At 45.7% G+C, this 15882-nt stretch overlaps 1 protein-coding gene across 5 annotated transcripts in view; it reads right to left on the bottom strand.

Annotated features, from left to right (window-relative positions):
- The window catches only part of GOLM1 (golgi membrane protein 1), a 182865-nt gene that overhangs the window by 75262 nt on the left and 91721 nt on the right, over window positions 1-15882 (bottom strand). For all 5 annotated transcript variants that reach the window (XM_063913771.1, XM_063913773.1, XM_063913772.1 and 2 more), the window contains exons 2-3: window positions 1556-1705; window positions 327-506 (exon numbers count right to left, since the gene is read on the bottom strand). In XM_063913771.1, the coding sequence (XP_063769841.1) occupies window positions 327-506; window positions 1556-1684 (309 nt within the window). In that variant the 5' untranslated portion in view covers window positions 1685-1705. The remainder of the gene's footprint in view (window positions 1-326; window positions 507-1555; window positions 1706-15882) is intronic.

The following is a 15882-nucleotide window of genomic DNA, read 5'->3' as shown; positions in this document are numbered from 1 at the left end:
CACATATCACTGGTTTATCACTTCCTTATGCCTTCTCCAGGTTAATACATCTGCCCCAGAGTTTAAAAGGTGTGCTACATGCAGTGTACTGCTGTGAGCACGATATGGGATCACTGATCCTTATGGCAATAGGATGATTTGTTTTCAAGAATATAATGCAGTTGCAGCATTTAGATACAGAGGAATTATAACTGTGACTATATCTAGTACTTATGGACAAACTGAAACAAAAAAACGCTACTGAAAACATTCATAAATGAGGAGTAGGAGTACTGGCTTCATAGCAACCATGTGTGTGCTGTTAAGAGCAAGGACAGGGGTCTCACCTTCTCACTAGAACACAGCGTGTTCATGTTCTGCAACTGGGAGCTGTGCAAAGTCTGGATGTTTTCAATCTGCTTCTTCTGTACAGCCAACATGTCTTCAAATTCATTCTTTTTCATCTCAACTGCCCCTCGCTCTGCAGCCGCTCGGCGCATTCTGCCCTCCAGCTCCATCACTCGGTTCTAACAAAAAGCAAACAGAGGCAGACCAGCTATTGCATATTGTCACCATTTATATTTCAGTTTTGCAGCCAAAACCAAAGAGAATGTTTACACATTGATGGTGCAATTATGTTTATAGCCCACAGTATACTTTATAGCAATGGGCAACAATAATCCAGATAAATGTCCTAATACAGGGTAGAGCTGTTGCCAATGCTGTATGTGACACTGCTATACTTTTACTTTGTCATACCGCAGTGTAGAATGTGTTACATTCTCTCTCTTATGCCAGTCAGTCCAGAAGCCTCACAATAGTTTGTTCATTCATGTTGGTGAAATCAGATGCATTCTGCATTCTCATCTGTGATCTCTGCTATACTTCGGATAGTTAGCACTCAATGGCCATCACATTACAAAGTAAGATAATGTCATTTTTTGAAGTCACCATCCTTTTTACCTAGTGTAACATGCACTCAATCAGCATTGCTTGGTCTGGAGCAGATGTGAGAAATTACATTGACACGACTATATGAAGTAAACGATGTCCACAGTCCAATGGATATTGATGATCCAAGTAAAATACTAACTGAATAGTATTGAATAGTGGAGTGGGATCAATACGTAATCCCACTGGACAGGATCCCGGCGGTCGAAATACCGACGCCGGAATCCCGACCACACAATCCCGACAGGGGTGGCGAGCGGAACGCAGCCCCTTGCGGGCTCGCTTCGCTCGCCGCGCAGCGGGCACGGTGCCTCGCTACGCTCGGCACACTATTATATTCTCCCTCTATGGGTGTCGTGGACACCCACGGAGGGAGAATATGTCGGGATTGTGGCGGTCGGGATTCCGGCGTCGGTATTTCGACCGCCGGGATCCCGTCCAGCGGGATGTTGACCGCATCCCAGTGGGGTTGCCACAATCTTATGGTGCAAAATAGGAGTCTGGGCAAATATATACTGCATGCTATATTACGTTCCATGCAGTCAATAAATACATCTTCAATGAGCTGCAGAATGAAAGCTAAGCAGTCCACAAAAACATGTACATTGTTGGTGAAGTGTCTTACCTGTAGTTCCATACATCGAGTGCTTGTTAGCCAGTAATGTACTCCCAATACACACACACATGCTAGAAGCACAGCGATGAGAAGAGGCGGGGACTTCATTCCTCTGCGGCCAGCCTTCATTACCATCATACGAAAAGCAGCGCCCAAGACCTAAGGGATAAACGGACAACAATGTATCCAGATTTGTGATAAGTCCTTTTCCTACTGTATAAGACAAATCCAACCAGTGAAATTGTCAGGTGCGTACACACTAGGCAATATCGCTCATTTTCTTCCTTCTGAGCAATATCGCTTGTAATATAGGCAAGTGTGTACGCCACAAACTATGAAGGATAAGCGTTCCCGCGTGTCTTTATCGACCTCCTCTGTCGTCTGTACGTGCAGCTCAATTTGGACTTATTGTCCAAAACTGCATGTACAGGCCAGCGGCGGCATTACATCACTGAACGATATCATTAGCGATATCGTACAGTGTGTACCAGGGTTGGACTAGCCCACAGGGGTAACCCCCAAGTGGGCCCTACTACCTGGGGCCCCCAACCCCCTGCTCTAAAGATCAGGTTCCAGACTGTGCACTTGCATTATTCATATGTTACCTTATATGGCACAGGACTATGGTGTATTTTCTACAGTGCATTGCTGCTATCATTCAGGTACATTATCATGCATGCACTAGCAGTATTCACTTTACATATTTATCAAGGGGCCCAGCCCATGCACCCTTTAATGGTTAGCCAAACCTCTGGAGAATGGCCACACCACTAAACATGAGCCCCTACAGATGCATTCCCCCGTTGGGCCCTTCATGCCCCAGTCCGTGTACGCACTATTCAGAATTGGATGTGGAGTCCTTGTAGAATGATCTATCTAAACTTGAACTCTGGGCGTCTAAATGGAAAATGAGGTTCAATACAGACAAATGCAAGGTTATGCATTTTGGGACTAAAAACAAACTTGTATCCTACATATTAAATGAGGAACGCCTAGGGGAAACAGAGTTGGAAAAAGATTTGGGGGTATTCATTGATAGTAGGCTTAATAACCGTACACAATGTCAAAACGCAGTAAATAAGGCAAGTAAGGTGCTAGCGTGCATAAAAAGGGCAATTGAGACAAGGGACTCGGATGTAATCATGCCGCTGTATAAGGCACTGGTACGTCCGCACCTGGAATATTGTGTTCAGTTTTGGGCACCATTGTATAAAAAAAGACATCAGTGAGCTCGAAAGTGTTCAAAGGCGAGCTACTAAATTGATTAAAGGCCTAGAAGGACTGGACTATAAGGAAAGACTTATGCTGCTTTCACATCGCAAAACCTGCTTTTGAAATGGTATTTGAAACGGTTCTTAAAACGGGTCTGAGCAGTTAAACCCCTTTCACATCTCATGTTGTAACCAGTAAATTACCATTTCATTACCGTTTTGGTACCTTTCACACTGAACCCGTTTCACCCATAGAAAACAGTGGTTGTCATTATAAATGGACTTTTCTGGCCCACACATTATTAATAATTATGAATTAATTAATTATTAATAATTTGGATAGTCGTACGATGGAACCCAGCAGCTTGAAGCATTTTTGCTATGTTTTTATATATGAGGGCATCCTTGACTGTCCCAGTAATTTGGCAGCAGATTTCCTCATCCCCTCTGATCCTAAAGCAGCTCCCTCACCTCTTCTTCACTCCAATTAGACATTTTATAATGGCTTTGCAGTCTAAACGTTTATAAAGCCACTCTCACATGTGTCTCCTGTGTTTTCCAAGCTGTTTCCTGGTTGTGGCTGCTGACATCACACATGGAGACAGCCTATGACCTGCTGGGGCTTGCAAATATCGTTTCAGACCCTTTCACACTGCACAGTGAAATGGGACTGAAACGGGTAGGACCCTTCTTTTTTACCGTTTCAAAATACCAGTATTTTGAAAACGGTAAATTGAAGGGGACCCTTTCACATCGCAGCTTGACCCGTTTAGGAAGCCAGTTAAAACGGCAAAATACCGGGTACAAGCTGCGGTGTGAAAGGGGTATTACTAGGCTGAATATGTATATACTAGAAAAGAGGCGCCTAAGAGGAGAGATTATTAATATCTTTAAATATGTAAAGGGACATCACAAAGAGTTATCAGAGGAATTATTTATTAAAAGAACACAGTTTAGGACACGTGGGCACTCGCTGCGACTGGAGGAGAGAAAGTTCCGAACGCAACGGAGGAAAGGGTTCTTCACTGTTAGGGCAATCATGATGTGGAATTCCCTGCCAGGGAAAGTGGTAATGGCGGACTCTGTAATTGGATTTTAAAAAGGAATGGATAAATTTCTGAATGAAAAAGCTATCCAAGGTTATAATACTTAAAATATCAACGTGGTTAATCCGGGGGTAACATGAGTTATAGTAGCTAACTAGTCATAAAACATTATTTATCAAGTATGTAGAATCATCACAACTTAAAGCAGGTTGAACACGATGGGCAATTTGCCTCTATTCAACCTCAAATACTATGTTACTATATCGGCCGCCTGGGAGGGTAGGGAAACACTATGAGATATCACTCATGGAGCGTATCGCATAGTGTGTACGGACCTTGACTAATGAGGAAGAAAGATAAGCTTCAAAATGTGTTGATACAATCAATCAAAACACTCATATTTTGTTCCAGGAAGAAGTTGACTTAAATGAAGGGTTTCAGACTTTTACCCCTCTTCAGATAGGTAAAAACGAACAGATCTATTTTTGTGCACATATTGGGATGCCTCAGATTATAACAAGTGAGGGGAATATAAAGGAAACTATAAACTTAATGTTATTTTCTTAATCGTGCGTAACAGAGGGGAATGTGTATGTTACAAATGCAAGTTCACTGCTCTGCCATATTATCAGTTCTTTTCTAGACTGGACTTCTGTCAGTCCCATTAGTAGTCTGTCCCACCCCCATTCAGATCACAAGGCAATGCCACATCTCAATTATAGTATGTGAAGAATGCCAACAATTCCATAGAATTGACAGGAGTGAAGGAATAATTAGATTATGGTGAAAATACAACCAATGTAATTTCTCCTGAACAGTGTGCTCTACAAGCAGATTTACTTGCACTAAATATGTAATTATTAGCAAATAGTGGAGGAAGCACATGGAAAGGGTTGGGTATGGGTTACCAGCGGAAAGCAACCTGACGCCAGGTTTCTGGCCGCGGAATGCCGGCAGGGGGCGAGCGCAATAAGTCCCCTTGTGGGCTCACTGCGCTCGCCACGCTGCAGCCTCAGTGGCTCACTGCGCTCGCCACAGGTTCTACTCTTACTCTATGGGTGTCGTGGACACCCATAGAGAGGGAATAGTCCCTGCTAGTCGGCATGCCGACTGTTGGGATTGGGAGGGGGCGGGATGTAGGTGCCGGCAATGTGACCGGCGGTCTCCTGTCACCGGTCAGATAATTACATCCCCATGGAGAGATCTACTAGTTACCAATGTACCTATCATTTCCTAAGAACTGCAAAACTGCTCAAGATTACTTCTCTCTAAAAAGGGTTATTCAATTCTAGGCAATGTAGAAGAATGAGCACAGTCACAGCAGATTTTCCTGCACAAAGCTATGGGTGGCGGAAGAATATATGTGCAGGTGATGGGAGCCAGTTGCCATGGAAGCAAAACACAGAAACTTTACATTTGTAAAGAAATTATTCGATTAAGATACCATGCTGACTTTTCAAAAGACTAAAAATAAGAATTTACTTACCGATAATTCTATTTCTCGGAGTCCGTAGTGGATGCTGGGGTTCCTGAAAGGACCATGGGGAATAGCGGCTCCGCAGGAGACAGGGCACAAAAAAGTAAAGCTTTTACCAGATCAGGTGGTGTGCACTGGCTCCTCCCCCTATGACCCTCCTCCAGACTCCAGTTAGGTACTGTGCCCGGACGAGCGTACACAATAAGGGAGGCAATTTGAATCCCGGGTAAGACTCATACCAGCCACACCAATCACACCGTACAACTTGTGATCTAAACCCAGTTAACAGTATGATAACAGAAAGAGCCTCTTAAAGATGGCTCCTTAACAATATAACCCGAATTTGTTAACAATAACTATGTACAGTATTGCAGATAATCCGCACTTGGGATGGGCGCCCAGCATCCACTACGGACTCCGAGAAATAGAATTATCGGTAAGTAAATTCTTATTTTCTCTATCGTCCTAAGTGGATGCTGGGGTTCCTGAAAGGACCATGGGGATTATACCAAAGCTCCCAAACGGGCGGGAGAGTGCGGATGACTCTGCAGCACCGAATGAGAGAATTCCAAGTCCTCTTTTGCCAGGGTATCAAATTTGTAGAATTTTACAAACGTGTTTTCCCCCGACCACGTAGCTGCTCGGCAGAATTGTAATGCCGAGACCCCTCGGGCAGCCGCCCAAGATGAGCCCACCTTCCTTGTGGAATGGGCCTTAACAGATTTAGGCTGTGGCAGGCCTGCCACAGAATGAGCAAGTTGAATTGTGTTACAAATCCAACGAGCAATCGTCTGCTTAGAAGCAGGGGCACCCAACTTGTTGGGTGCATATAGTATCAACAGCGAGTCAGATTTTCTGACTTCAGCCGTCCTTGAAATGTATATTTTTAAGGCTCTGACAACGTCCAACAACTTGGAGTCCTCCAAGTCGCCAGTGGCCGCAGGCACCACAATAGGTTGGTTCAGGTGAAACGCTGATACCACCTTAGGGAGAAAATGCGGACGAGTCCTCAGTTCTGCCCTATCCGAATGGAAGATTAGATAAGGGCTTTTATAAGATAAAGCCGCCAATTCAGATACTCTCCTGGCGGAAGCCAGGGCCAGTAACATAGTCACTTTCCATGTGAGATATTTAAAATCCACCTTTTTCAATGGTTCAAACCAATGGGATTTGAGGAAATCTAAAACTACATTTAGATCCCACGGTGCCACCGGAGGCACCACAGGAGGCTGTATATGCAGTACTCCTTTAACAAAAGTCTGTACCTCAGGAACTGAGGCCAATTCTTTTTGGAAGAATATTGACAGGGCCGAAATTTGAACCTTAATAGATCTCAATTTGAGACCCCTAGACAATCCTGATTGTAGGAAATGTAGGAAACGACCCAGTTGAAATTCCTCCGTCGGAACACTCCGATCCTCGCACCACGCGACATATTTTCGCCAAATGCGGTGATAATGTTTCGCGGTGACTTCCTTCCTTGCCTTAATCAAGGTAGGAATGACTTCTTCTGGAATGCCTTTCCCTTTTAGGATCTGGCGTTCAACCGCCATGCCGTCAAACGCAGCCGCGGTAAGTCTTGAAAGAGACAGGGACCCTGTTGTAGCAGGTCCCTTCTCAGAAGTAGAGGGCACGGGTCGTCCGTGACCAACTCTTGAAGTTCCGGGTACCAAGTCCTTCTTGGCCAATCCGGAGCCACTAGTATTTCTTACTCCTCCTCACCGTATAATCTTCAATACCTTTGGTATGAGAGGCAGAGGAGGAAACACATATACTGATTTGTACACCCAAGGTGTTACCAGTGCGTCCACAGCTATTGCCTGTGGATCTCTTGACCTGGCGCAATACTTGTCCAGTTTCTTGTTGAGGCGAGACGCCATCATGTCTACCATTGGTCTTTCCCAACAGTTTATTAGCATGTGGAAGACTTCTGGATGAAGACCCCCCTCTCCCGGGTGTATATCGTGTCTGCTGAGGAAGTCTGCTTCCCAGTTGTCCACGCCCGGGAAGAACACTGCTGACAGTGCTATTACGTGATTCTCCGCCCAGCGAAGAATCTTGGCAGCTTCTGCCATTGCACTCCTGCTTCTTGTGCCGCCCTGTCTGTTTACATGGGCGACCGCCGTGATGTTGTCCGACTGAATCAACACCGGTTTTCCTTGCAGGAGTGGTTCCGCCTGGCTTAGAGCATTTTAGATTGCTCTTAGTACCAGAATGTTTATGTGAATAGACTTTTCCAGGTTCGTCCATACCCCCTGGAAGTTTCTTCCTTGTGTGACTGCTCCCCAACCTCTCAGGCTGGCGTCCGTGGTCACCAGGATCAAATCCTGTATGCCGAATCTGCGGCCCTCCAATAGATGAGCCTTTTGCAACCACCACAGAAGATATACCCTTGTCCTTGGCGACAGGGTTATTCGCAGGTGCATCTGAGGATGCGACCCTGACCATTTGTCCAACAGATCCCTTTGGAAAATTCTTGCATGGAATCTGCCGAATGGAATTGCTTCGTAAAAAGCCACCATTTTTCCCAGGACTCTTGTGCATTGATGTACAGACACCTTTCCTGGTTTTAGGAGGTTCCTGACAGGTCGGATAACTCCTTGGCTTTTTCCTCGGGAAGAAAAACCTTTTTCTGAACCGTGTCCAGAATCATCCCTAGGAACAGCAGACGTATCGTCGGAAAACAGCTGCGATTCTTGGAATATTTAGAATCCAGTCGTGCCGTCGAAGAACTACTTTAGATAGTGCTCTTCCGACCTCCAACTGTTCTCTGGAACTTGCCCTTTTTAGGTCGTGCAAGTAAGGGATAATTTAGATGCCTTTTTTCTTTGAAGAAACATCTTTTCGGCCATTACCTTGGTAAAAAGGCCCGGGGTGCCGTGGATAATTCAAACGGCATCGTCTGAAACTGATATTGACAGTTCTGTACCACGAACCAGAGGTACCCTTGATGAGAAGGACAAATTTTGGACATGGAGGTAATCCTTGATGTCCAGGGACACCATATAGTCCCCTTTTTTCCGGTTCGCTATCACTGCTCTGAGTGACTTTATCTCGATTTGAACCTTTTATGTAAGTGTTCAAAACATTTTAGATTTAGACTATGTGTCACCAAGCCGTCTGGCTTCAGTACCACAATATAGTGTGGAAAAATAATACCCTTTTCCTTGTCGTAGGAGGGGTACTTTGATTATCACCTGCTGGATATACAGCTTGTGAATTGTTTCCAATGCTGCCTCCCTGTCGGAGGGAGCCGTTGGTAAAGCAGACTTCAGGAAGCTGCGAGGAGAAGATGTCTCGACTCTCCAATCTTTACCCCTGGGATAATACTCGTACGATCTAGGGGTCAACTTGCGAGTGATCCCACTGCGCCCTGAGACTCTTGAGACTACCCCCCCACCTTGAGTCCGCTTGCACGGCCCCAGCGTCATGCTGAGGACTTGGCAGACGCGGTGGAGGGCTTCTTTTCCTGGGAAAGGGCTGCCTGCTGCAGTCTACTTCCCTTACCTCTATGTCTGGGCAGATATGACTGGCCTTTTGCCTGCATGCCCTCATGGGAAAGGAAAGATTGAGGCTGAAAAGACGGTGTCTTTTTTAGCTGAGATGTAACTTGGGGTAAAAAAGGTTGGATTTCCCAGCTGTTGCTGTGGTCCCCAGGTCCGATGGACCGACCCCCAAATAACTCCTTCCCTTTATACAGCAATACTTCCATCTGCCGTATGGGATCTGTATCACCTGACCACTGTCGTGTCCCTGACATCTTCTGGGAGATATGGACAACGCACTTATCTTGATGCCAGAGAGCAAATATCCCTCTGTGCATCTCACATACATATATATAGAATGCATCCTATTAAATGCTCTACATGAATAAAATATTTTCAGTCAGGGAATCCGACCAAGCCAACCCAGCACTGCATCTCCAGGCTGATGGCGATCGCTGGTCGCAGTATAACCACCGTATGTGTGTATATACTTTTTAGGATATTTTTCCAGCTTCCTATCAGCTGGCTCCTTGAGGGCGGCCGTATCTGGAGACGGTAACGCCACTTGATAAGCGTGTGAGCGCCTTATCACCCTAAGGGGTGTTTCCCAACGTACCCTAATTTCTGGCGGGAAAGGGTATAACGCCAATATTTGCTATCGGGGTAACCCTACGCATCATCACACACTTCATTTTATTTTATCTGATTCAGGAAAAACTACAGGTAGTTTTTTCACTCCCACATAATACCCTTTCTTGTGGTACTTGTAGTATCAGAAACACGTAACACCTCCTTCATTGCCCTTAACGTGTGGCCCTAATGAGAAATACGTTTGTTTATTCACCGTCGACACTGTATTCAGTGTCCGTGTCTGTGTCTGTGTCGACCGACTGAGGTAAATGGGCGTTTTTAAAACCCCTGACGGTGTTTCTGAGACGCCTGGACCGGTCCTAATAGATTGTCGGCCGTCTCATGTCGTCAACCGACCTTGCAGCGTGTTGACATTCTCACGTAATTCTCTAAATAAGCCATCCATTCCGGTGTCGACTCCCTAGAGAGTGACATCACCATTACAGGCAATTTCTCTGCCTCCTCACCAACATCGTCCTCATACATGTCGACACACACGTACCGACACACAGCACACACACCGGGAATGCTCTGACAGAGGACAGGACCCACTAGCCCTTTGGGGAGACAGAGGGAGAGTCTGCCAGCACACACCAAAAACGCTATAATTATATAGGGACAACCTTATATAAGTGTTTCTCCCTTATAGCATCTTTTATATATATACAATATCGCCAAAATCAGTGCCCCCCCTCTCTGTTTTAACCCTGTTTCTGTAGTGCAGTGCAGGGGAGAGCCTGGGAGCCTTCTCTCCAGCTTTTCTGTGAGAGAAAATGGCGCTGTGTGCTGAGGAGATAGGCCCCGCCCCTTTTTCGGCGGCCTCGTCTCCCGCTATTTTTGAAGTTAGGCAGGGGTTAAATATCTCCATATAGCCTCTGTGGGCTATATGTGAGGTATTTTTTGCCTCTAATAAGGTTTTTATTTGCCTCTCAGAGCGCCCCCCCCAGCGCTCTGCACCCTCAGTGACTGTTGTGTGAAGTGTGCTGAGAGGAAAATGGCGCACAGCTGCAGTGCTGTGCGCTACCTTTATGAAGACTCAGGAGTCTTCAGCCGCCGAATTTGGACCTCTTCTCTCTTCAGCGTCTGCAAGGGGGCCGGCGGCGCGGCTCCGGTGACCATCCAGGCTGTACCTGTGATCGTCCCTCTGGAGCTAGTGTCCAGTAGCCAAGCAGCAAATCCACTCTGCACGCAGGTGAGTTCACTACTTCTCCCCTAAGTCCCTCGTTGCAGTGATCCTGTTGCCAGCAGGACTCACTGTAAAGTAAAAAACCTAAGCTAAACTTTCTCTAAGCAGCTCTTTAGGAGAGCCACCTAGATTGCACCCTTCTCGTTCGGGCACAAAATCTAACTGGAGTCTGGAGGAGGGTCATAGGGGGAGGAGCCAGTGCACACCACCTGATCTGGTAAAAGCTTTACTTTTTTGTGCCCTGTCTCCTGCGGAGCCGCTATTCCCCATGGTCCTTTCAGGAACCCCAGCATCCACTTAGGACGATAGAGAAATAATCAAGTCTGAGGAATACAACCACGAGGCCAAGGCGAGCAGGGCCATCCTACCTTTTTGTCTGTCTGTTATTACCCAGTGTTATCCCATTACTGTTGTTCCAATTGTAAAGCAAAAGGGAATATGCTGCACTATATAATAAACTGTTACTAAATAAATAATGAACGTAGACACCTCTAGAGACACTCTGTTTTCGACTAGTATCTTATTTAGCCTTTTGCCCCAAACACAACCATTCCCCCCACACATACATCTGACTTGGTTTAAGTTTAACAAGATGGAAAGTAACAAATTGCTCAGCCATAATTTAAAAGTTGATATTTGTTTGACAAACATTTCATGGCACTGCATGAGTAAATAGGATTCTATTGTCTTTCTGATAAGAACTGTGTTTGCCACGTTGCCTGAAGAGAATTGGAGCTTGTTATTGCAGTCTATGGGGAATGATTTATTTAAAAGATAACCCAAACCTTTTGTTCAATATACAAATATACCAGGATATTACAACAGAAAAGTAAACCACCAGATAGACAAATAATGTGAAATCAGGAGTCAAATAAGAGCATAATGGAGGTTATAAACTGATGCATAAAATAATCTTATGTAATGGGGCCCAAACATTTATGGGCCGATTCCCCATTCTGCCAACACTGATCTGTACATCGACGATAAAACCTGGTGATTGGCAGACCTCAATGATCAGCAATCCATTGGGAATTGGCAAAATACAGCATGTTAAGAATTACAGATCCCAAACATTTTTTGGTCGGGATCAGCAAATCGAGGATTTTCAACATGTTGGGATCTGCCCCGTATTGCTTCCTGATGTGTGGGCCAAAAAAGATAAACAGGTGAAAAGCGTAGTATGAAAGTGATGATAAAGCAGGAACTTTTGCCCTAACAGTACACAATGTCACATTAGCAAGTCTTTAGAGTCTACATTAAATACTGGAGAAATAACCCTAATAAGAAACAATCAATTCATTGTTCTCCATTGGGCACAAAGCTCCTACATTTAGATCAAAGATTAGGAATTTGGGACTTATTCTAGCTACGGACAAACCTTAAACACAATGATAGCTAGGAAATACTATATTTTAGCCTGATTTTTTTCACACAATTCCATTAATTTAAGATCCCCTTAGAAAATCCATTACAGCAAGTAAAGTTTTGGGGCACATTTTCTCCTGAACATTTCCTTTAACTTTCTCAACCCTTCTGCTGTGCATTTTGTTGATTAACCAAGTAAGCCACTTGCAGATACTGTTTCAATTGCAAACCATCTCAGGTGTCCTATATCTTCTGTGTCAAAACCCTTTTAGACTGTAAAGGGGGGGGGGGGGGGGGTACACACGTAGCGATGTGTGCTTAATTTCTAAGCAACCTGACTAGATTGGTTAGAAAAGAAGCACACACCGCTCCGTGTGTATGCCCTATAGCGATGCGCGACACTATCGCTGACTCTAGATTGGCCTGCATGCAATCTAGTTAGATCACTCACTTCACCGCTGTGTGAAGTGAGCATCGCCCCCTCGCTTAGCACACATCGCGCTGAGTGCTGAGAGGGGGGAGAGATGTGTGCTGAGCGTTCTGTGATAGATCGCTCAGCACAGATCTCCCCCGTGTGTACCCCCCTTAAGCTTCTATGAACAAAGTTTGTTTTGCTATTGCACCTTCATGCTACAAAATATAATAGTAAAGAGTGTGTGTGTGTGTGTGTGTGTGTGTGTGTGTGTGTGTGTGTGTGTGTGTGTGTGTGTGTGTGTGTGTGTGTGTGTGTGTGTGTGTGTATTATGTAAAAGATGACTCCCCAAAATAGGATGGGATAACTAGTGGAGCTAGGTCATAATGCACCATGGGAACTTAAGTGGCCATGTAAACATGCAGTGTTGCCAATATTTGTACTACCATTTTTTTCATATTTTTAAATACAGACATATACATACAAATATTCTTTCTTCTTCAGTGAAAATTTTACTTAATAGCTTCTGTGAGATAGGGGAAAGTAGTAGCCCCATTTTGACACAATTGTATATGACAACATGGGCCATTGTTGGTGGTCATTCCAGGCCAAATCTGATTACAGAACCCATTGTTCTGAGGTGGGAGTAAAGCAAAAAAGAGCAAGTTAAGGCTAGATTGCTTAGAAGTTAAGCACGGATCTCTCCGTATGTATGCCCCACAGCGATAGCAGGCACAATCTAGCACATCGCTAATTTCACCGCTACTCCATTTACATTGTAGGCTAAGTAAGGCTAGTAAAAACATTTAAGTCTATTAGGTTTACAGAAATTAAAGAACGGTCTGAAAAAAAATGGCACCACAACGCAAGTAAAAACTTAAGTGTTTTTAGTGTTACATTTTATGTGAAATCCATACGTCAAACACCAGTACTTAATGAGTTATTAATCTTTTTCTAAAGAGCCAACATATTATACAGCACTTTAGATCATGTATAATCATTCACATCAGTACCTGCCCCAGTGGAGACTTAACACACACTAACATTAAACCTAACACCACATTTTTAAAAGGCTGGTATAGACGGGAGAGATGTGTGCTGAGCGAACCGCTCAAAACACATCTCTCCCGTTACTCAGCACAGCGCGTTGTGTGCTGAGCAATGCGGGGGAGGGCGGGGGAGGACGGGGCGCTCATTTCACCCAGTGGGTGAAATGAGCGACGTGCTAGACAGGCTCAATCTAGCACCAGCGATAGCGATGCGCGGGGCTGCGCATCGCTATCGCTGTGAGGGGTACACGCTGTGAGGGGTACACACGAGTGATCGGTGCTTAAAATCTAAGCAATCTGGTCAGATTGCTTAGATTTTAAGCATGGATCTCTCCGTGAGTACCCCCCTTTAGAGTATGGGTGGGATCCAGAGTATCTGGAGAACATACGCACTCCAAACAGATAGTGGCCTGGACACAATCAAGTGCATGGTCCCAGCAGTATAAGGCAGCAATGCTACCAACTGTGGCACTCATGGACCCGTATTGCTAAAATAATATGTTGTTTTGTATTGGATAATCTCCCTTTAAGCACTTTGTTTTTATATTAAAAGCCCAGCACTCAGATATTCAGCAGCTCTGACATTAATAGGTAGCATGCCACAAGACTATCTCAGAGTTGTAATTGCCAGAAGATTTCCTGTAAAAGGGAGTGAGGTCACAGACAAGTAGTCTGAAAGAGGGAAAGACTATTATCTGTGTGTTGATGAGCACACATGCTAATACCATATACCAGAAGAGGTCAGAGTGTGAAATTCAGCCTATACAATGGCCCAATCAATAACATAAAGGGGGGTACTCACAGGAGAGATGTGTGCTGAGCGATCTTAACACAGACCGCTCAGCACACATCTCTCACCCCGCTCAGCACAGCGCGATGTGCTGAGCGAGGGGGAAAGCCGACGGGGTGCCGCTCACTTCACACAACGGTGAAGTGAGCGACCCGCTAGATTGAGCCTGCATGCAGGCTCAATCTAACACCGGCGATAGCGCGCATCGCTATCGCTGGAGGGCATACACACAGCAGATCCGTGCTTAAAATCTAAGCAATCTTGCTAGATTGCTTAGATTTTAAGCACGGATCTCTCCGTGTGTACCCCCCTTTACTCTGTGTTTAACCCTTCCACCTTTCTTAAAAAGCTGACTTAATAATAATCAGGGTGTGCCGATTTAAATCACATTATTTTTTTTGTTAAAAATCAAGCTGTTTAGTATTGTTAAAATTAACTCTGAAAATTGACATTTTTGACAGTTATGTTTCAAGAATTCAATATATATTACCATGTATGTAGAGTTAGAGTCATCCTTGTTTTAACTAATACCGCATTCAGATCGCAAATGCCGGATCCCACCCGGTAAGAGAAACGTGTCCTTACCGGGTGGGATCCGGCATTTGCTCCCCTCTGCTGGCTTTCCGACCCGGCAATATACCGGGTCGGTTGCCATAGCAGCGGGGGGCGCAGCAGCAGCAGGGGCGGGGGTGGAGGCGGCGCTGGGAGATGAGCTCATCTCCTGCGCCGCCTCTCCCTATGCTGTGAATGGGAACCGTGTCGCATCGACGCGGCTCCCATTCACACTGCACCTGACCCGGTATTCAACCCGGGTATAATCCTTCTTTTATACCGGGTTGAATTACCGGGTCAGGCGACTCGCTATTTCGCCGAAAGTGCTTTCACATCGCACACTGACCCGTGTCGACACGGCAATATGCCGCGTCGATACCGGGTTATTTGTGCGATGTGAAAGGGTTATAAGCCTTTACTGGTAATTAGCATAGTCATACTGTGCAATATGGACCATAGTCCTTTGACCTTTGATTAGCTTCTCAAATAATAAAAGAGGCACAGGCAACAGACCAGTCCATACAAGAAACAGATAATTCCAGAATCAAATTCCAAGCAAAAGCAACCCTGTTTAATGACCTCTTTTGACCACGATATTGTGTCAACAGTGGCACCAATAGATTAGTGGAAACTGCACATTGGTCCAGAAACCGTAGCTGGTAATGACAATATCATGGTAGCCAGTAGCGGATCTTGCCACGGGCAAGCAGGACTTTTGCCCGGGGCGCCGCCTTCCGGAGGGCGCTGGCGCCATCCGGAGGGCGCCGCACCATGGCAAGATCCGCCACTGCTGCCCGCTGTGTCCCCCGTCCGCTGTGTCCCCCGTCCGCCTCCGCTGCCCGCTGTGTCCCTGTGAAGGGAACTAGACGCGTAGCGTCTAGTTTCCCTTCGTGGAGAGTACCTTTGCTGAGCGGAGCGCCATGACGTCATCGCGCACCGTACAGCAAGGTCCTCTCCACGAAGGGAACTAGACGCTACGCGTCTAGTTTCCCTTCGTGGAGAGGACCTTTTGCTGTGCGGTGCGCGTTGACGTCATCACGCACCGCTCAGCATACAAGCGGCGCTACTAATGTACAGGGGGGCGTGACTGACCACGCCCCCTATATTAAGCCACGCCCCGTTTCCTGCCCGGG

This window comes from Pseudophryne corroboree, chromosome 1 (assembly GCF_028390025.1).
Source record: "Pseudophryne corroboree isolate aPseCor3 chromosome 1, aPseCor3.hap2, whole genome shotgun sequence".
Taxonomy (NCBI): Eukaryota; Metazoa; Chordata; class Amphibia; order Anura; family Myobatrachidae; genus Pseudophryne; species Pseudophryne corroboree.
The sequence above is the reverse complement of the archived record's forward strand: the minus strand, read 5'-3'. Positions and strand labels throughout refer to the sequence as shown.